The sequence below is a fragment of the Crocodylus siamensis genome, chromosome 1 (assembly GCF_052110815.1).
Source record: "Crocodylus siamensis isolate JL-2025a chromosome 1, ASM5211081v1, whole genome shotgun sequence".
NCBI lineage: Eukaryota > Metazoa > Chordata > Crocodylia > Crocodylidae > Crocodylus > Crocodylus siamensis.
Window position 1 is genome coordinate 117403921 of NC_143395.1, and position 22303 is coordinate 117426223.

Below are 22303 nucleotides of genomic sequence, written 5' to 3' on the forward strand. Positions count from 1 at the left end.
CATGATTATTTCTGAAGCAGTGAAGTGAGAGGGAAGACCAGAGCTGGCTTTAAGAATACCACACATTTGAGAGGGCTTGGGATGAGATGCATCACCTTGACACTCAGCCTTCCAGATCCCTGCCTGTTCACTACAAGAGCACAGATGTTGTTCAGTGGGTGGCACCAACACTCCACCTGCACTCCCAAGGCTGGGGAGGGGGGCACATGCTCCCCCGACAGGGGCCATCCCCTGTTGCCAATGCTGCCAGCAGCTTCTGGGGGTGCTCGCCAGCCCCCTCCCTGCAGCCGCCGGGTTCTGCAGGTGCTCGCCAGCTCTGTCCCTACTCCTGATGCTGCTGGCAGCTTCTGCAGGTGCCCCCCAAGCCTCAGGAGACACCAGTTGCCCATGGGTGGGGGAAAGCAGGCAGGTAGCAGTGTATGAAGCTAAAAAGAAAGCTTACCATATGGACAGGGCTGCCATTTTGGTTCAGGAAGGGCTGGCTTTTTGCTGAGGAAATTAGTGAGAGTGGGTCCATGGCGGCCAAGGGGGTCATCAGGAGGCATAAATCTGAAAACCAAGTAGATAAGTCACTGGAGTGAAACGTACATGCTCCCAAGGGTGTTTCTGTCAAGCTCTAGATTGAGACCTGCAGAATTTTTAAATAGCTTGTGGAGCATAGTTATAAAAGAAAAGAGTTTTGTAACATATATACAGACCAAAACAAAGAAGGATGCACCTTCACACACAGGTGTCCACATGCACAAACACACACTCTGGACCTCATCTTCCTGTGCAACAGCCTGGCAACATTTGTATGAACACGAGGCTTTGGAAGACCTAGTGACAGATCTTTGTTCAATACAGGTTTCCCTCGTTTTATGCAGGTTCTGTATGTGCATATTCACTCTTATGCCATGACCCTTTTTATACCAAAAATTTGTAATATGCAAAGTAAATTCACTCTTATGCGATCAGTGTGGTGGAAGCCTGCAGTCAGCTGCTTTGTGCAGTGCATTGTGGGAGTGACACACACCAAAATATAGTCTCCTGTGTGGATCTGTGCTCCTCGCTCATTGTCTGTGATGCGTGTTTCTGTAGTTGACATCCCTGTTATGATAGTGCCCTGTGCTTTGGTTGGTGAGTACCAAAACTGTCTTGTAAAAGTGGTAGAAATGGGTCTGGGGGTCAGTAAAGTCGAGGTCTTATGACATATCCCTATTAGTTGCATTGTAAAGTGGGTTCCCTGTATGTGTATTCGACTTACGCGCCATTTGCCAGGAAGGAATGTACAGCATAAAGCGAGGGAAACCTGTATAAATTTCCACTTGAAGACTCTGCCCCAATATTGTATTTCCTAGAAGTATGCTCAGTTCAACTACTTATTACGACTACCTTGTCCCTTTAACATGGTGCTTCATAAGGAGACATCATAGAATGAATTAAAAATGAGCAGCAATATAGCCATTGATGAATTACTCTTCAGGACACCTGTGTGGAAAAACCCTTTTACCCACAGGGAAAGTGAGAGGCAGAAGGTAAGTGACCATTTCAAGCCATAGAATAATCCAAGGAGATGAGAACTAAAGATCTCCTGGTCCTCTGCTCATAATCTAGTCTACACATCTCTCAACACACCCTGGCTGGCTGTTGCTCTAACCTTTCCTTTTGTGGCCTTGCTTAAGTGACACAACAACACAGATCCCTAACGTGGAGGCAAATAAACAAGTCAAGAACTAAATACGTAAATCTCTCTATACGAAATGGAATCAGCTCCTAGGCTGAGGTTTAAAGCTGTTTTAAGACTGTCTTAACACGAAGTTCTGCAAGCAAAACTGGCAGAAATAGGTGGGGGGGTTGTTTGTTTGTTTGTGGTCAGGGTCCTGAAAACTGACAACTGTAAGACTCAGAAAAAAAGAAACCTTATGTAATTAGTTAATAATCAGGACTGTATCCTTCTGTTTGTTAGGAAACAGAGCTGAACTTTGAGACACACTACGTACAGCTGATTAGGGATACAAAACAACCAGACAACATTATATGAAGAGAGAACTTGACAAAACTAGCCAACTGTGGCCTTGGCTCCACCACAATCCGCTGGCTGGGAAACTGGCTCCGTGGTCGGACCCAGAGGGTTGTAATCGATGGCAGTCGCTCATCGTGGTGTCCTGTGACCAGTGGGGTCCCTCAAGGCTCTGTCCTGGGACCCATCCTGTTCAACATCTTCATTAATGATGTGGACATTGGAGTCAGGAGTGGACTGGCCGAGTTCGCCGATGACACCAAACTTTGGGGCAAAGCATCCATGCCAGAAGAAAGGCAGGTGATCCAGGCTGACCTGGACAGGCTCAGCAAATGGGCGGATGAGAACCTGATGGTGTTTAACACCGAAAAATGCAAGGTTCTCCACCTTGGGAGGAAAACCCTGCAGCATCCTTATAGGCTCAGCAGTGCTATGCTGGCTAGCGCTACGGAAGAAAGAGACTTGGAGGTCATCATTGACCACAAGATAAACATGAGCCTCCAATGCGATGCTGCGGCTAGTAAAGCGACCAAAACGCTGGTTTGCATCCATAGATGCTTCTCGAGCAAATCCCAGGACATCATTCTCCCCTTGTACTCAGCCTTGGTGAGGCTGCAGCTGGAGTACTGCGTCCAGTTTTGGGCTCCACAATTCAAGAAGGATGTGGACAAGCTTGAGAGAGTCCAGAGAAGAGCCACGCGCATGAACAGAGGTCAGGAAAACAGACCTTACGATGACAGGCTGAGAGCCATGGGGCTCTTTAGCCTGGAAAAGCGTAGGCTCAGGGGTGATCTGATGGCCACCTATAAGTTTATCAGGGGTGACCACCAGGATCTGGGGGAACATTTGTTCACCAGAGGGCCCCAAGGGATGACGAGGTCGAACGGTTACAAACTACTACAAGACCGTTTCAGGCTGGACATAAGGAAGAATTTCTTTACTGTCCGAGCCCCCAAGGTCTGGAACAGTCTGCCATCGGAGGTGGTTCAAGCACCTACATTGAACACCTTCAAGAGCAAATTGGATGCTTATCTTGCTGCGATCCTATGACCCCAGCTGACTTCCTGCCCTTTGGGCGGGGGGCTGGACTCGATGGTCTTCCGAGGTCCCTTCCAGCCCTAATGCCTATGAAATCTATGAAACTTCAGTGCCAAGTTCTCTCTTCTTTTAATGTGGTTTGAGTGGCTGGAGAAGTAACATTCCCTATGACCTATTGAGCATACTGAAGCTTAAGAGGCTTCATGGCTCAGTCACCCTCTCTCTTAATGCCTGTCACTGAGGTAAATAAAGGCTGGGACTAATAACTTTTTCAGAGAGAGAGCAGAGACGCAACTCCTCAATAATGTATGATCTAACAATGTCCTCTAGTCTAGTTCAGAGTGAGGAGGTCAGAGTGAAGGGAATAAGATTTGACTGGAAATCCTGGCCTCTTTCCTTAAACTAGAAGAACTGTTGCTATATTGAAGGCTTTGAAAGCGTATGGGGTGGGGAAAAGCCTGCAAAATCTTATGGCTTCCTGAATGCATTAGTGTCTAAGGTGCTATCCTGCCCCACCCAAGACGGATGGAGAGGATTATTCTGTCCCACAGTAAAATTACTCTCTATTACCAAATATTGATTTCACTGAGTCTCTGTCCAAATACTCTGTTGTGAGACGTATTTTAAAAGACAATCAAGCTCAGTTCAAACTTGTGACAGCAGTTCTCTGAGATAGCAAGGACTAGGAGTAATGTGGAACATGGGTGTTACCACTTAGCAATGTTCCTCAGAGAACCGCTGAAAATTTGGGGGAGCAGAGATTAGGAAGGAGGAAATAAAGAGATGGACCCATGGATATCCTTACAAATGGGTTCACTTCTTTTGAAATCAGTTAAAAAAATTCATTTATGCCAGGGCTGAATTTGGCTGACAGCATTCAGGCCTGAAAACCAATGTATGGAACCATGCAAAGACAACCATCCCGTACTTGTCACTGACGAAGGAGTACATGAGGAGTCGCTGCTCAATGAACCACTTCCACTCAGGATTCTCATTCTGGAGATCCCGATAGTTGTCATTGGAAACAATGACCCCATCTTTGGCATAGGCCACTTTAACTATGTAGCGATCATCATAGCAGACCACCCTCTTCCCTTTCACTTTGCGGGATGGAGTGTACACAAGGATTGATTGCTTTTCAAGCTCTTCGAGAATGTGCTGATCTGAAAACAAAAAGGAGACAGGGAGGAAAGTCAGTACTTAGCAGGTCTCCAGCACATCCCATAAGAATCTAAGTGCACTTTGAAAACTTAGATCCGTCTCCTAAGTCTACATGTAGGGACCTAAATAAATGGGGTGTTTTCCAGAGGCACCATGAGCAAGATTCACAAAGGAACTGCTTGGGCAGGTCCTAAGGAAGGACTCCTTCCCTCCCAATGGACTTCCTTAGGACCTGCTTTTCCAATGCTGTTGGTACGTCATATTAAATTATTGTTTGGTGCAAAATGCCTAAGCAGTTCCTTTCCTGAAAGGTGGGACATGTGGATTTGAACCCTCTGGGCTGAAAGAAGGCCCAGAACACAGGTTTCCATTTCCTGGACAAGTGCTCTCTAACAAGGCTACTAATGCACAAAGTAGACACTGGTACCCATTACCAGCAAGTGGCTGTGCACTGATCTCAGTCCTGTCAGTCAATGCCCAGTTTTGCTCTGAGTGCACCTACCAAACTGGGCCCATCAGAGGACTTGGGTACAGAGACATCTACTTTGGGAGTCCCAGACAAATAGTTTTAGGGAAGGACAGACACTCAGCTGAGATGGCAGTGCCTCTGAGCCTGTGCTGCAGCCAAATGTTAGATGCGCAAGTCAGTTTTTACTACAAAACTCAGCAGATTACATGGATTTTCTGTGCATCGTTCTCTTGAATGATTCTCAGCCTCTGCAGTTATGTACTGTCTGATGTGTGTGGATGAACATCCTGAGAGTGTAGGTGTTTATGCCACCCCTTACTGCCTGGTGTTAGTACATCTGACACAGCCCTGTGGACAGCCAAAGCCGATTCTTTTTTTGTTCGTGTTTTTGAAACAGAAAGTTCTAGCATCCATTACACAGGCTGCACAGATGTAGTTTAATCTGACAGCAATAGTTTATACGTGGCCACAGATTCATTACAATACCTGAAATGCCTAGAACATCTATTATCTGCTTCCACAAATGAGTTTTCCTGTACAGACAAACCACTATATTCTTGCACTATAGTCTTTAAAGTCCACAGCGTCCTGACTATATATGGCATTGTAATCATTTTATTTCAAATTGTGCTTGGGATGCTTGCCTACCTGTAATAGGGCTATCAAATCGCGGTGGTTCCTTTCTCCAGGTTGGGACAAAGACCTTGATGTATTTATGACCTCTTTCTCTGAACCAGTCTACCGCCAGCTGAATTCCCCAGCATGAGAACACTTCTTTGTTCCCATGGCTGTAAGCAACAGAGAGAGAGAGAAAATACGTTAAGAACCAAGAAGTAGTTCTGACAAGCTCAGACAGCTCTCTGCAGCCAAGTCCATTATACAGACCAGACATCCTTGTGTTCAACCTTGACACCAACAGCTGAGAAAGTCACCTTCAAATACCGAGCAGAGAGCTTTAGATGCATAACTCCAGATACATCTTCCAATGGAATAAATAATTTATTTGCATCACAGCCTGGATGCTTTTAAGAGGTCTTCCACACAAAATTTCAAGGACTGAAGTAGTTGCATGTGAGCCCATCCACTACCCCAAAATGACTGCCATAATCTCCAAGTAGAGATGGGGTCTAGGTCTTGCCTGATCCTACCTTGGGCTCTGTCAGACTGCCCCATGGCCTGGCCCAATGACTTGAGCAAGGAGTCATGGTACAAGCAAAATTAACAGACCACATAATACTACTAAGGAAAAATACAGAAAGTTGGGATTTTTCTGCTCCAAAATAAACTTCTAAAGTCCCATTCTCACTCCATGCTCCTTTCAGAATGGTAGCCAGGCTGGTTACAGGTCACATACAGGATGAAGAGAAGTCATTCTCTTCATGATCCCAGAATCCCACAAGAAAGAAGACCACAGCGTGGACATGGAGTGGTAGGAAGCCCCAACAGCCTAATGCCTCAGACCACCTTATTCTGACTGGTTATTGGGTTTGGTCTTTCCAGGCTGGAGAGAAGGAGTAAACCCAATGTAAGCTGTAGCAGATCCAGTTATGGGAAAAGTCAGGGTTAACAACTTTCAAAATAAATGAAGATAGAGGGGTAACATTAGAACACAGAAGAGTAACAAAAGAGAAACCTAGCAGAAGGGTGTGTTATATGTCCTATGCCATGATAGTCTTGCTACTTGTCATTTACTATAATAGGAAGCCTAGGAAGGTGACTTCTTTCTGCTTAGCCATTCCTATTCAAGAAAATAAATGCATGGATTTGTATACAACAATCACGGGACAGAAATTAAACCCCAACCCAAAGGTCCTGAAATGGATAAACACCAACACATTATCTACAGAAACCTCATAGTTGTACTTTGAACTTCCTGGACAACACCTCCACAGTCATGTTAATGTTTTCAACACTGAAGAACGGAGGGAAAACACAAATTAGATAAACAATCTGTATCACCCTGAGTAGGCAAAGGCATCTGAAAGTTTCATTTTGTCTCTAGTCATAATTGCAGTAGTGACCCCAAAAGGAGAAAATGATGAATGATGCAAGAGCATAAACCTTTCACATTAACTTGTTTTGCTCCCCCTACACCAGGGAGTAGGTTAAATCCTTGGCCTTTTACAATGCATTTGGCAATGGTATACAAATTAATTTTAATATTTATCCATTATAGGAATCCTTGTTTATTGAAGAGCACACAGATTTCCTCAACTACAGATAAATGCGGTCTAGAATTCAGAAGATCCATTTAGCTACATGCCTTTAAAATGGGCTGACCATAAGGAAATCTGGGACATCTGGGACACTGTCTTCCCCCTCCCCCTGGCTCTACCAAGTCAACAGAGCAGCTGCAGACAGAGGCAGGGTGGAGAGGGGGCGTAGTGTGCCAGGCAGACAGTGGTGCCTACTCATTTGCCTCCCTGGCGCATTGTGCTGCTCTGCCTTCCTACCAGACTGTGCCTCATGCGCCTGCATTTCCAGGACACTCATTTGAATTCACACCAGCCAACTGGCACTGGCCTCCAAAATCCAGGACTGTCCCAGCTAAACTGGGATGTAAGGTCACCCTACCTGAAAAGGAAACTAGGCTCCTTTCTCTCTTTGATGCTAGCATTTATAAATAAAGTTCAGTGGACCAGGGGCCTGCTCCCCCATTCTTCTGCCTCAGTTTTACACAATTTTATACCCACTGACTTTAATAAAGCGGGGAAAGGCAGAAGTTTGGTAAAATTAAATAAATATATAAAGTTTAAAACCAGCAGAAGAGAAAGATAATAGGCCTGTGCAAATAGGGAAGCATTCAGTTTGGAGGACAGAGATTCAATTCAGAGATCTGGATTACTGTCCCAAATCGATTCAGCCAAATCAGCTTTGGAAGATTCGGTGCCAATTTGGAGAGATTTGGCCATAGATTATAATGGGGGATCATTGAAATACCTATAACTTTGCCATTTTGTGGCAGATTTGGATGGAAACAGCAAGAATGGTAGCCCCTTCTGAGGGCATGAGGCCTGCCAGGTTTCAAGGAGATAGGTGCAGAGGTTTCTGGGAAACTGTACTTCCAGCTTCTGAAAGCAAAACTCATGATGTGATTTTGTGGGTGTGTTAAGGCACAATGGGATGAAACCAGCAGAGATGATAGCCTATAACAGGGGACTTCCCAGTGCTCAGGCAGAAACAGCTCACAAAAGGAACAGAAAGACTGCAGACAGAGGCTTATGAGCTGTTTCTACATCCCTCCCCCAGAGCACTGTGATTGGAAGGGGACTCAGGGAAAGATCATAGTCACTGTCCAGCTACAGATGTCAGTCTTCTCCCCCACCCTCACTCCTCCTCCCTCTTCTCAGTTTCTGTTCCCCTGAAAGACTGCCTTCTGAAATCTCCGAATCTTTTCCTGAATCTTTTCTGAATTGATTTAGAGGTTTCTTTTTGGTCTCCCAATTCAATTCAGATTTGGTGATTCGGCCTCCAAATTGGGCCAAATCTTCTCTGAATCAAATCGCTGACCAAAGCTTTGCACACCCCTAGCAGATAATTCACCAGAATTATGTCTTGATAGCACTGTTTCACCCAATTGTTAACATGGTGCTGTAGCCAGTCTGAAACCCCCTTTCTGAACTCTTGTGCTTTAGGCGTCTGAAAAGTGCCTGTTTATTGTTACAGATTTCAACGTATTTGTAACAACTGAAGCCTGTGACTAGCAACCTGTGCCTTGTAATCTATCATAACTTGAACCAGTCACATGATAAAAAGAAGAACAGTCTTTGACCCACAGTACCTCACATGTATCACAGTCATCAGTACTTCCATTATTTTTATTATACACATATAAACTGAGGGTAGAGGGATCCCACAGAAGACTGGGGAAGGAATGTGACCTGTGAAGGATTAAGAGTTACATTTTATTTAGGATAACCTGAAGGGGTTTTATATAAATGTTACATCCTACTTTAAAACATAAATGTGTCCAGTGAAGCCAAGTTTCTTCCATCACAGTATCTTTACATAGGGCTTTCCAGTCACTGAATTGTGTTTTAAACTCCCTATGAAAGAGGTAAAAGGCAAAACTTTCTGGAGTGCCTAAGAGCTAAAGCCAGATCAGCCTTGTAGCTGCCTCCATCTTAGACTTCAGCACAGCTGAACAAAGAAAAACACCAGACCCCTTTCCTCAGGAGGGTGGATCACCTTGATAGTTAAGTGCCCAAGCCCCTAGAGAGTGACTAGGGAGGGTTAGATAGGCCACAGAGTGTGCAGGAACATCTAGATCGGAGCAGACAAAGTCCAGCAAGATCCTGGCCCCAGAGCAACTCCACACCCAGCCACATGCCCTGCCAGTGCTGCTGGGGCTGGTCTCCATGGAAACCCTGCTCCCACACTGTCACAGCTCCACCACTGCTGGGGTCTCCATGGAAACTGGACACAGCAACGTGGGCAGGGCCTGCTGGAAAATGGAGTCCAGGAAATGGCCAGACCCACCATTTTGCCCACCCTTGAGCTAGGTGCTCATCTGTTCTCTCCCCGCAAGTCTCTCAGGGACTTGTGAGTTTTCCTCCAGCCATTGTTTGATACTTATTTATCTTGACACCACCTGGGTGTCACCTTCAAAGGATGTTTTCCAATTCCTGCTGAAGTGTCAACAAGGCTATTCTGTTCTGTTGTTGGAAATGCATATCCACATATCCTCACTTAGGCAAGGCAGCTGTTGCTTCAGTCTCTCTCAACTCCTTCTTTCTCTCCTGTACAAGCTAAGCAGGGAAACTGAAGCATGCGGCATTATTACATCATGAATACATTTAAATCAGAAATATTACAATAAAATCTAGTCTATCACAGCAGGGAAACCCACAGAGACACTAGGAAACACTAGGCACAGAGACTGTCTATACTCCAGACCCTCTCTAGAGCTTAGACACCTGACCCACAGCTGTACATTAGTTGTCTGTCCATTCAGGATCCAGAGCACACAGTCTCTCTCTAAGGTTAGGTACCTAAAGAATGTGGAGGCAGCACCCACCATTTCTTCAATTGTCTAGTGGCTTGAGCACTCACCCAGGAAGCGAAAGATCTGGGTTATATGTCCTCAGGCTGAGGGCACACAAGCCCACGTTTCGTCCCCCACCCCGAACGCCCTAACTAACTGGCTATAGAACAAGGCTGGATAGAGGCACCTTCCATAGTCCTCATTTAAAAAATGGGCCACTGTGCAAAATGCAACATTCATGGGACCACAAAATACCAGGAAAGGAGTCGTCTGACTCTAGCACAGCAGTGAGAGCACTCCACTGGGAGCAGAGAAGTGGGTTATGGTCTCTGCTCTCACATCAGCTTATGTATTTCATATTAGACAATTGTTGGAAGGAAATCAGAACAGTTTTTTAGAACATGGACTAGCACTCAGATTTTCCTCCTCCCAGTTGTGCATTGTATATGTTACGGCAGTATGCAGCTTTTACAAGAGACATCCATTTATATTAACTGGATCTTCTTGGGCTTTCCCCAGTAGTCTGGACTTGGAGTTTTATTTGTAGCAGAGCAAAATGGATTAAGCTGCCCTGTTGAAAAGCCAACTCATCTCCACAAGCAGGGGATTTACAAGCAAGAGGCAGCCAACTCAGTGGTATATAGCACCAGACTGGGAGCACTGTATACAGGTGTTTTATTACCCTGCCTTTCCAGCTTGCAGGGCAATTGTAGACAAATCATTGTATGCCTGTGCCCCACTTACCCAAATCTGTAATCACACTTATCTCCACCATTATTTATACAATGCTCTAGAAACTACACACTGAGGATTAGCACTGGATACTTATCAGTAAGGTGAATTGAAATAAAAAGACAGCACCCAAATCACGGCTTTACTTCCCGGAAAGGCTCCATCCAGACCACAGCTCACCTGACAAGATACAGCTGCAAAAACTATACCCCAATAACTTTTTTCTTCTTCCACTAGGTTTTATAATTTCTGATGGCTTCTGTCTAATACCTTATTCAACTAATTTCATGATTCTTTTCAAAGACATTATTTAATATTTTTTAAAGTATTTGTTACTGGCTTCTAATATCTTCAGCATTTAAATTCCTCAGAAGGTAGAGCAGATATACTGGGTGAATGCAAAAGACTTGCATCTCTTTTTATACATTATTCACATTATTTTAATTTGTGTTACAGCAACACCTAAAGTCTCATACCAGATCAGGACCTTGTATAGACATTCATTTTCTCCTGGAAGAGCAGACAGTTTCCCAAGACAAACCATAAGCGTATGGATATTCAGGCTTTTTCTCCCAGAATAAAAATGGCCACTCCAGGAGAAAAATAACCTGGGAACAACCAGAGTTAAATCCCTCCTGGGAGCCTTTATCCTGGGACAGCAAACATCTATACATGCTTCAGGACTGCACTGAGCAACTAGACAATTCCTGCCTCAAAGACCGTGTCCATATGACCACAGGCACTTGGTTCCCCAGGGACAACTAGCTGTCCCCATGGAACGCCTGTCCCACGTGCTGTCTGGTGCACGGCAGGTTACTACTGGTGGTTGTAGGGGAGGCTGCGGCCAGCACTGGGCTAGGCCCAGCAGCATTACCTGGGGTCCTGGGGCTGCAGCAGGGGCGATCCTGCTGATCAAAGCCTGGCCAGCAGCTGGAGCATGGCTCCAGTTTTGAGTGGCACACACTGCCCCTGCCTGTGTTGTCCCACTATTTTTTTTGCATGGATTTTTTGGACCCCAGGGGAATATCCAGGGGTCAACAAAAAAATGCCTGCGTAGCTCCCTTGCAGCACAGAGAACACTTGATTGTGCAGTATATGGCACTGCAGATGTGTCTGCAGCCCCATATACCACACAACTGCTCATCTGGACATGACCAAAGAGTTCAACATCTGATGCTAAATGAAGAGGACACGCATAAGGTGGGCAGAGAAGTGACTTACCTGGGGTCACACTGCAGGTCATCAGCCAGCCAGGGAACAGAACTCCTGCCTCCTTGAATCCCAGCATGCTGCTAGCAAGTGACTTCCCCACCCCTGCATACCATACACTGGCTGTCTATGGTCTGTCAGCAGCAGATGTCACTTGAACTGGTTTAGCTAAATGCACTCCTTAGTACCTCTCAGAGAGTGAATTCACCTTACTGGATTTTAAGAGCTGGAGGGGCTGTTGAAATGTGAGCATAAACCAAGCCATAGGACTGCCCTGAATTAATTCCTGCTTGAGGTCCAATAGCTCAGGCTGAATCAGAGCATATCTTCCAGATAAACCTTCAATATTGATTTATGGTTTATGAATACAGGATCTGCCACAACCCTTGGTAAATTGTTTCGTTGGTAATTACTTTTGCTGTTAAAAAATTCTACTCTGAATTTGTCTCTCTTCAGTTGCCAGCTTTTACAGCTTGGATAGACTGAAGAGCTCTCAGCAGCCTTTGTCCAAGTGCGGCTCATCTCTCGGGGAAGGCTCACATGATCCCAAGGAAAAATCTGAGGATGGAGAAACAAAGAATCCCTGTTCCTTCTACTTTTCTTACAAATGTTTACAATAGGACTACCCTACATGCTTTTTCCCCCGCGCTGAAGAGTGGCTGCCTGCCTCAAGTCTGGGACAATCCTGAAATACCGACTCCTACACAAGACTGAGACAGACAGCTGCTCTGGCACCTGATGAAATGCGCTCAAGCTCATGAAAGCACATGCTCTGCATCTCTGATCTAGTTTGTCTATAAGGTGAAAATCTACCCTGCTTTTGGCCTGACTTCAACGAGAGGTAGTTAGCTATGTTAGTCTGATATCCATCACATTTACTGAGGCCTCAAGGCTCTGCAGCGCCAAATTCAATTATCTACAATACAGAAAGGCTTCCGTAAATGGAAATGGAAAACAGCTCCTCCCATTCTCTATTTGTTCAACAGAAGGCAATAACTTCTCAATTGTGTCAACTAGGGTTTTTTTTTTTAAATCTTTATGTACTTATCATTAACTGCCCAGTGATAACCCTGAAGACAGTGATTGGTAGACAGCTGGGAGGAGCTGTAAATTTTTGGATTCAACTTCAAAGCTATTAAAGAACAAACAGGAAGATTGAGCATTTATTTGATATTAAATTGAAAACTACTTTATCTGAAAAGCCAGGAATTCCAAGGTGAGACACCAACCCACTTGGTAATCTAGTAGACAAATGTATTGTCTCTCCCTGTCTCAGTCCTGTAGTTCTCTCCTCACCAAAAAGATATATTGAAGGCTTCCTTTTTAAATGTGCAAAGAATGGATGGCTTCTTAGAAATGCATTTTGATTATATAACCTAGCAAAGTAATGCAACACGTGAGTGATCATTCATCGCACTTACAGTATACCATTACCGAGTGACCTCAAAAGTACAAGGTTACAGAGACGGGAAACCATAAAGACCTCTGAATGTCAGAGCTGGGGTAACACTCTGAATCCTAAATGGCATTGACTCATTCTGTGGCCATCAGGAAGTGCTTGACTGCTATGGCAAATGATGAATACTTTCCTATGGACAATGTAGGACAATTTACCAGTCAATACTGGTAACATGCTTTGAAAACGAGAAGTACTAACCATCGTAACAGAGGGTACACTCATCTGGTTTCCCAGGAACCTTCCCTGGGGGGAATTTCAGCAGAAAATTCAAGAACTGTTTGGCTTTTTCATTTTTTACAATGCAGTAATCAGATTTAAAAAAAAAAAAAAAGTTCCTTAATTTGTTGTGAGCTAAATGCCCCAGAATATGGTACAACACATGTCTGAGCTAGTGATTCGCCTCAGCACACATGGCACAAGTAAATCAGGATCAGCTATTTAATCAACAAAGTCCCATTATAACAGTTTGTCTCAAAAACTCTGTGCCAGCTATTAAAATTAACATTTGCATCCTCATCCTTATACCAAAGACCCTTCTCTGGTCAATTATCACTCATCAGTGAACACTAACTCTTGGGATACCACCTTCTCCCAGGACTTACTCAAGTGATCACCACAATGAGATACAGCTAGCTTCTGCCACTACTCTTGGAGTAGAGGTGGGAGATTGGTTGTCTTCTGCTCCCCACCCTATTTAAAAGCCCTCACAAAATCAATGAGGGCAGAGGTCCTACCTGGAGAATGGGAACACAGCCACACTATAAAGCATGTGTGCTCTAAAAACTTGTGATAGGAACTCCACAGATTCAGAGTTATGGATAAGCGTTCACATGTTTTAGCATTCATCTAAGTTGCCTCTATCTAGACCCCACAACCTGGTCGCTGAAACACACCATTTTCAAGCTCCTCCCAAAAAAAGAACATAGCCATTTAAAGGAGAAGAGAGATTATTCAGCAGCAGAGGCATAGCTGAGTCGAAGGAATCTACTCCACATTTGAGTAAGCCAGGACTGCAGACCAAAGACACTCAAACCAGGCATGTTCTGTTCCGGGGTTTTGTTTGCAGAACTGAAATATGACAACTGCAGTGTTGGTCAAATCAAGAAGACACCTATTTTCCCCTTCTATCTATGTACTTTTCTGGTATGTTTTTGCTCTGCCAGGAGTGATGATCGTCATATTGCAAATGTGGCTGGATTTATAAGCAGAGACCAGGATCTAATCAGTGATCCATTGAGTCCCATGGATGGAAATACCGTGCTGCTATTTTTGTTACTATTTATGTAGATTTGTAAAAATTAATCAGATTTTTAAAAAGCCCAGGTATAGTATTACCATAAACAGTTAAATAACTATATCTACTAGGTGACTTTTTTTCTTCCCAGTAGTTCCTCAGTATATTGATTTAGATGTCCTGAGTACTTGAACTAAAAGTGAAAGAAAACACATCGGAAATTAGCTTTGGAGGGGCAAAATGTAGAAGCAATGGTGTTTTAAACACCAGTAGTCAAAAGGTATTGAGAGAGAAGAGGAATACAGTTTAACTTTCACCCCACTAAAGAAAGTGAGAGAGATAGATGATGCGTTACCCTCAAAGGTCCTCACACCCAAAGCAGGGAAAGCATGACACCATCAACATTAATACACAAAGCTGCTGAGAAATGGAACAACCTGGAAATTGCCTACCTCATAGCAACGTTGCTGCCATCAATCACAATGGGTCTCAAGTTACTGGAAGAGTCGGCTGTGTCCTCTTCAGGCCGTTTGGGCACTGCCAGAGTGCTACATGATCCACGGGCAACAAGTTTTGGGAGTGGCTGCTGAGCCTGACTGCCATGGGCCTGAGGTCTGCTCCCCATTCGGATCAGTTCTTTCAGCACATCATCTTCTAGGGCCTCTTGGCCCAGATTCTCCAGCACTTTGAAGATGTCCTGCTTGACATAGCCCAGCTTACAGAAAAACTCCAGCTTGCCCTGGTGTACGTCCATCTCTGCAGCAGGACCTCTCCTGTGGCGTGCTGTTACTGGTTTGCCAGACAAGGACATCTCAGCAAGGTTTTGTTTCCCTTTCAGAGAATGTTTTTGTCTTCAGCAATGTTGAACAGGCATCAATTTGGGGGTGGGAAGGGGGAGGAAAGATTAGAAATCATATGATTACATGGGGTATCCAAAGAACTACCTACTGTCTCAGATCTACCTGCTCAGCATGCAATGAATCATTTACAAGAGGCCAGTTAAACCAGGTGTCTTCTCTGTTAAGCAAATGCCCCCAACATGTCCTCAGAGGTAGTGGATGTTCTTCTGGTCCACCCCCAGAAGAGCTCCCTAGCAGAGCACCCACATTTTGTCAGAAATTTGGGACATTCATACAGGTATCACACTGCTCCATCAGCAAGAGATGCGTATGTAGGTACATTCACATGCATATGCCGTAACTCTCATGTTTGTCAAGCCACTATATCACACAGGAAATCATCTCAAATGCAACGCAGCAGGAGCTTTTCAGTTCACTCAGTGCAGTTAATAGTCCACAGATAAAAATCTTTTACACTTAATTGGAATGACATAAGCTGTTGTAGCAATTCAGTAAACACAGCAAACTTCACCAAAAGATGCAGATGGAATGTGTGATCTGCAATATTACCTGGAACTATTAAAAAACCCATTTTTTTTTAATAAGCACACTCAAAAAGTTTTGATATTGTGCAACTCTTGTTCAGGTGAAATCATTCATATGTTCCGATGAGGTCTGACTTAATGATTTCCTGGTATTATCTTCATTTTCAGTTAGGTTTTTATGTAGAAAGAACAAAAACATGTTGCTTTTAAAAAGAGGTAGAAGTAATGGTAGGAAGCTAAATCTCTGTGAACAGGGCTTTCAGACTCAGTTGCAGTCATTGCTGAGAGAAACAGATAACTCAGAAATGACTATTCCCAAGCATCAGCTAGACTAAATTAACCTGCTCTAGCCCTTCACTACATACATGACACATCTCCCTAGCAAGAGAAGGTATGATATGTAGCCGGGGGAGGAAAACCCATGCTAACTTTAATCTACCTAGTCTTGGTAACAACGGTAGTTATGCAAACTTCAGTCTGCGTCAACCCCAATCCATACCTAGGGGTTGGATCCATACCTAGGGGTCCTTAGGTATGCTACGTTAGCTGCTACATCATCACTACTAGTGAGACCACTGCCAGCTAGACTAAGGCCGCCATCCTGCCATTATATCTCCCAGTGCAGCATAGATGTATCCTTAAGGCAGTGACTGCACTGGCTCTTTTCATTAAATTCATTAGCTACTGCAGCCCGAGGAAAAACAACACTGATGAGAGCAATAGTATACCTGAGCCACTGGTATTTCAAACAGGACTAAACTCTGCTGGAGGGGGGCTGAAGAGAGCGCAGCAACAGCCCTGAGGGGCTGACAAGCCCTGCAGGACTGAAGGCAGAGGTTCCCCTCTAGAGTAGCATGGGATCTTGGCAGAAGGTCAGTCAGGGCAATCCCAGGGACTATGCATGGACTGGCAGCGATAACAGAGTCCCAATTAACCAAGGTCCAATGGCAATAGAGTTTCTAAAGGTCAAAGTCATATACTGCATGTGCTTCCTCTCCCACTGAAATATGTCTTACAGAAACTTGGTGCTATTGATTCTTAATCAGATCTTTTGATGGATTTAGCAAAGTCATTATTTTCCTGTTAATTTTTAACACAGAATAAGTAAGCTTTTTGACACAGGGACTGTCTTTTTGCTCTGTGTTTGTACAGTGCTTTGCAAAATGTAACCCTGCTCCTGATCTTAGATGCTGTGATAATATAAATAAATAATTACGATAAGAGAGAGAGTCCTCAGGCATGTTTGTAGAACCCACACTGACCGGGGAGCTGATTATCTGGCCAGCCAACAGCTATCCACAGCCTCAGAGCTATAAACCTGCCAATGCTGAGCTAAAGAATAGAGTTCCCACTTCCAAGTAGTGGAGATTCACACTTTTAAATTCACAAGACCTGGTTTCATTCACCATGGGCACTGCAGTTTAGGTAGTAGCCTCAGCTGTTATGACCCTTCTTGGTTCAAGTTAAATCACAGTCCCCCAGCATCCCAGCATGCTTTTCAGTCCTGTGCTGTGCTGTGGAGCTGGCTTCACCCTTCAGTTCCCTAGCTGGAGCAGTGAGGGCTGGCTGACAAGCGGCGGGGCAAACCTGGCTGGAGATGCAGCCCAGTCTGCAAGGTGGGGGCTGCCCCCCTAGACAAATCCCACCTGGGGAGCCAGGAAAAGTGGGGGCTAAACACCCTTTCCCCTATTTAAACTTACTGCTGACTGCAACTGTGGACTACAAATCCCAGGAAGCAGAAAGAGGAAGTGATGAACTGCCCTGCAGAGTCCTGCTGCTGTTATTCTGGACTGCAAATCCCAGACCTTGGGGACAGCATGAAAAAGAAATGAACACAGCCAGAGAGCTGTGCTCCAGCACACCCCAGATTCTGGCCTGAGCCACTGCAGGCATGTGGCTGGATTTCCTGTATCAAAGGTAAATGTTTGTTCACTTCTGTTTCAATTTCACCTGTTTTTAAAATAACCTGCAAAGACTGAATTGATTCCGTCTCGGACATTTTGACTGTCTGTACCATCAGAACCAGCTTTCTAGGCCAGAGGAAGTATGGATGTGCCTAGGACCTCCCCACAGCAGCTAGTCCACAAGTAGAGGTTTAGCACTCAGCTATGGCCTCTGAGCTATGGCACTTGTTCTTTTAGGTCAGGTAGTAGAGGCTGATGCTCTTTACCATTGTCTAGCCTCATTCCCCATGCCAGCTCATCACATTACAATGTCATCTGGGAAAGCAGATCATGCCCTAGTAAATTCTTATTTCACAGGTCACGTTACTATTTTTCTTTCTTCCATATAAGCATTAGAACAGGAATGGATGATGCCAAGATTCAGATTAATGGTGGAAAGGAAAAAAAAAATCAATGTTCTTAGTAACTCAGAATAACTGTTTTTGGAACTGATGTGTACTATTGGCTTCTCCAGACCCAAATGCAGGACATAAAACAAAAGATCTTGGAGGCACAAACTTTTAGTTTGTGTGAACTGCAATACTTCCATCAAGTTAATGCAGCTATGCTAATTCATGCTGGTCAAATAGTGACCCAACACACCTGGCATGAACAAGAATTACTTGTATTTTGGTAATTCTCATGCTGTCTTTTAAAGCTTTAATTTTGCAAAGGGGATCATGACAGAAAATGCCTGATACACAAAGCAATGGGGTTCCAGGTGCCTTCCTGAAGGAGTCTACCTGTAGGACAGGGGCATAGATAGCAGGGCTGGGATGTTCACAGGAGCTTAAAGAAACTGGGTATATTCAGTTTCAAGGGGATCTGGGCAGTCCACTATTTTAAAAATCCATATCTGAATCCTTGGACACAGGGATTGTATCTTGTCTACTCAGTCAGTGCTAAATACATCATGCAGCCTACTGTGATATAAATGATAACAACAGCCCTGTTTTCTTTGCATTTATTTTTTAGACATCAATGCTGCTCCTGAAACTGTACAGGAAGAATCCTGTTCCCCAGAGGTTACACTGCAGGATCAAGGCCTGACCTATAAAACTGTACAAAGTCTTGTCTTCACATTTTTGTTCCCTGTATAATGCTGGCACTTAAATAAAAATATATGAGTTAGTTAAAACAGTTGGTCACTGTACTGACTTAAACCACAAATTTTAATAATCATTTAAATAAACCAGTGAGCAAAAATCCTTGATTTAAATAATCCTTTCTTTGTTCTGCATTTATGTGTTTTGGTTGCACACTCCCGAAAAGGAAGACTGATGCATCAGGATATGCTGTGTCTATACACATTCACACAAGCAATTACAGACCTTACCATAGATTTATTCAGGTTCTTACATTTTACTTTTTGTTGCTATGTTAGAAAATGTTGCATGACATTCCTTACTTAAATTTTTCTTTATTTGTGATTTGGATAAAGATGCATTTGGAAAGAAAGTCTGAATTAAAATACATGAGCATCATTTTAAAATGTTTATTTTAATTAAAGTCACCTATAGCTTCCTGGATGTCTAAAGGAGAAATGTTCAATACAAATTAATTTTGAATTTGAAACTGATTTATTAACTAAAGGTTATTGTTAACCAGGTGACCAGCTTGCTTCTGATCACTATATTTAAGCTCTGGTTTCTGAAATATGGAAGAGCTGGTCACTGGACTGAAATGAACTGAATGAAGTGAAGAAACTCTGGGGCCATTGCCAATGACTGCCACCTGTCCAGCAGCAAGTGTGTGCTGCTTCCACTTTAATTTAAAAATACATACACTTTAATTTGAATAAAATGTTAATAGATTATAATAAATTAGGCTTTCACCTCTGTTACCATAATTTCAAATTTAAATATTAAATAAGGTTATTTCTAAAAGGAGAAATATTTTAATATACATAAATACAGTATAACTCACGCCTGTGCTGAGAAGTGACTAGGACAGGCCCCCTAAGCTAGGCATTTTCTGAACTTGTACACCTGCTTCCCATAGAGTATGTGACAGGCTAGGTGTTTGGTTTTTTTTTTTTGGGGGGGGGGGTAAGTCAGAAAATGATGTTAATAGCAACAATGTCATCATCAGCTAGGGCCTAGTTCTGTAAAAAAATATTTAAAAAAATAGACTGGGTGTCTCTTAAAATGCAAAAATGAGCAATATTGTGACTGGCATTTTCACCGCAAAAAATCACAAAATGGAAAGTGCAGCTAGATTTGCATAACTTCACTCCTAAGAGTTTTGGTCATAGTTTGTCCTGAGGCTCCATTTATAAACAGCTTACAAAGGATTAATAACCAACAGACAGACATTTGAATAAAGATTTAATCAAGATGCTGCTCAGAGCCAGGTAGGAACACAAAACCAGAAGGGATTTTTGGACCATTGAGCCTAGCTCCCCCTGCTGCTACAAGCAATCAATCACATCATAATGCCTCTTTCATAAACTGATCAAGCTCCATCTTCAAAAAGGGGTTTGTTTGCTGCATCTTGGGCTAGCGTGCCTACTGGGAAGCCAGTCCAGAATCCCACTGCTGTGAGGGTTGGGGACCTGCTTCTAATTTCCAGCCTCTGTTTATTCATGGCAGGTTGATACTCATTTGTTCTTGTGCCAATATCATTCTTTAGCTCAAAGTGAGCACCCTCATCTCCTTCCCAGATGTTTACCTACTCGTGTATTTGTGAAGAACCCCCCTCTGATCAATACCTCTAATTAGACCTGGTCAAAATAGTCCAGATTCCAAGAACTTTAAATACAGTATATCTAAATTTAAAGTTCTGGATAAAAACTGACAAATCTATTTCTTTCCTCACAAAAGTATGAACATTTTGCATTTTTGACCAGTTGCACGAATAGAAAACATTGTTGAAATTTTTAAAAAGCTGTCGTTAAAAAAAATCCCACAAAGTGACATGCTTGTTGATCAGATCTATTCTAACTCAGGTATAACGCATAAAAGCATAAATATTATGTCTCTAAAAGACATAAACTATCTAGAATATATTAAGCTGTTACATAAAGGATGTAATTTGTAAATGGTTTATGAAATAGCAAGCACCGTGACTTCCTTGAGAATTTTGTTTTGTAGAAAGATTCTTGCCAAGGACTTAAGAGCATCCCAGGCATGCTTAGTAAACATAAAAGAAACATTTTAAAAAATTAAACCACCCCCATAATTGAAATGAAACAAACTGCAAAGGTGCTTGGCCTGTTTTAAGGATTCACTGCATTTATATTCTAATTCCTTTTGCCTAAAACTGTTTTTAAGAACAAATTTAAACTAATCTGTCCTTAAGGCCCCCTACTGTACTTGCCACAAGAAGTACTGTGGGCCCAAGCCTCTGTTTTGAACTGCATTTCCGACAGATCTATGCAACAATCACAACAGAAGGGTCACCCTGACACAAGGAAGCAATTTTGGTGGCACAAGGCCAGCATGTAGGTTCCCTAGTCATGCTCCCATTCACCTTGCTGGCACAAAGGGCAGTCAGGGACGGGAACATAACCAGGATGCAATTTACTTTGTTGCTCCAGTATCTGGCTGCAGTTTGTGTCCCTGAGGGTTGTTTGCAGCGAGAGTTAAGCCAGAGTTGCTGGCAGTTGTCCCTCGGTAACGCACACAAACAGCAGTGCCAGGAGCATGTGGGCAGCTGAAATAGCACTAATGCTCCCCTTCAGCCCCTTTGCTAGGTACTCTTCAGCTGTCTCTGGGACACCATCACTTATTCCTAGGTTGTAAGGGGCTGGAAGGGACCTTGCAAGATCATCAGGTCCAGCCCCAAAATCTGCCATTTCTTGTTTGACTCCTACTTTGGAACACATTCTTTTCAGTACCGTTTTAAAAAGGTAGGTATCTTTATTTTCCTAGATTACAAACAAAACAGCACACACATGCAACCTGGTGACAGTCTAATGTGTTTTGTTGTTCTGAAGAATCCTGTAGGGGAAAGACAACTTCCCCTCTCCCACCAGGCTTCATCGCTGCATTCACTGGAAAAATTAAAAAATAAAAAAAAGACAAGTTTGTACTTACAGGCAGCACTGCACATCAGGTATCACAATCTCTGTCAGAGAAACAGCGTCCCACTAGCGAACCTAGCTGAAGTCTGAAGCCCACACGGAAGTCAGTGCTGTACTTAGAGGCTTGTTGTAAGTCTGATGTCAACTCAAAGCAAACAAGTGCAGCAAGCAGGTTACAGCCCAGAGCATGCAACAGCTTGATTTCCTCAATTGACTGGCTGTTATCATTTCACTACACAAGCTTTTAGACTTTTGTTTCATTTTTCAACGGAACAAGAAGAGGGAACTAAACATTTAGGACCAACTGCTTTTGAGTCACATATGCAAAACTCAACCACTCCCAACATAGACAGCTCCCAGCAGCCATTGGCATTCTCAAACAAGTTTTCCAGCAAGAAAACTTCACCAGCATAAAATGGGGAAGGAAAAGAGGCAGCAAAGGAAGATCTGGTCATACATACCTCTAAGAACCATCCTTTGGGCTCATATTCTAATTAGCATCTATTTCAATAAATCCTTCCCTGGGTGGCTGAATGCAAGGGATCTACTCAACCAACCTGCAACAAAAGCCATTTAAATTACTTAAAACACCAAGCTTTTCTTTATTCAAGGATTCCTGGATTAGAAAGAACATTTATTTTCAGGAACACACTAGTCTCTCCAT

At 43.5% G+C, this 22303-nt stretch overlaps 1 protein-coding gene across 3 annotated transcripts in view; it reads right to left on the bottom strand.

The window, feature by feature from the left end:
• Positions 1 to 22303, bottom strand: part of ZC3H12D (zinc finger CCCH-type containing 12D) — a 48929-nt gene extending 26626 nt beyond the window's left edge. For 2 of the 3 annotated variants that reach the window (XR_016441603.1, XM_090041183.1), the window contains exons 1-5: positions 21653 to 21815; positions 14741 to 15139; positions 5319 to 5458; positions 3969 to 4203; positions 443 to 549 (exon numbers count right to left, since the gene is read on the bottom strand). Coding sequence is in view for 2 of the 3 variants with exons in the window: in XM_090041183.1 (XP_089897309.1) it covers positions 443 to 549; positions 3969 to 4203; positions 5319 to 5458; positions 14741 to 15099 (841 nt within the window). In the remaining variant the exon portion in view is untranslated. Of the gene's footprint in view, positions 1 to 442; positions 550 to 3968; positions 4204 to 5318; positions 5459 to 14740; positions 15140 to 21652; positions 21816 to 22100 lie in introns of those variants that run through there. The other variant, XM_090041192.1, reaches the window with a different exon arrangement.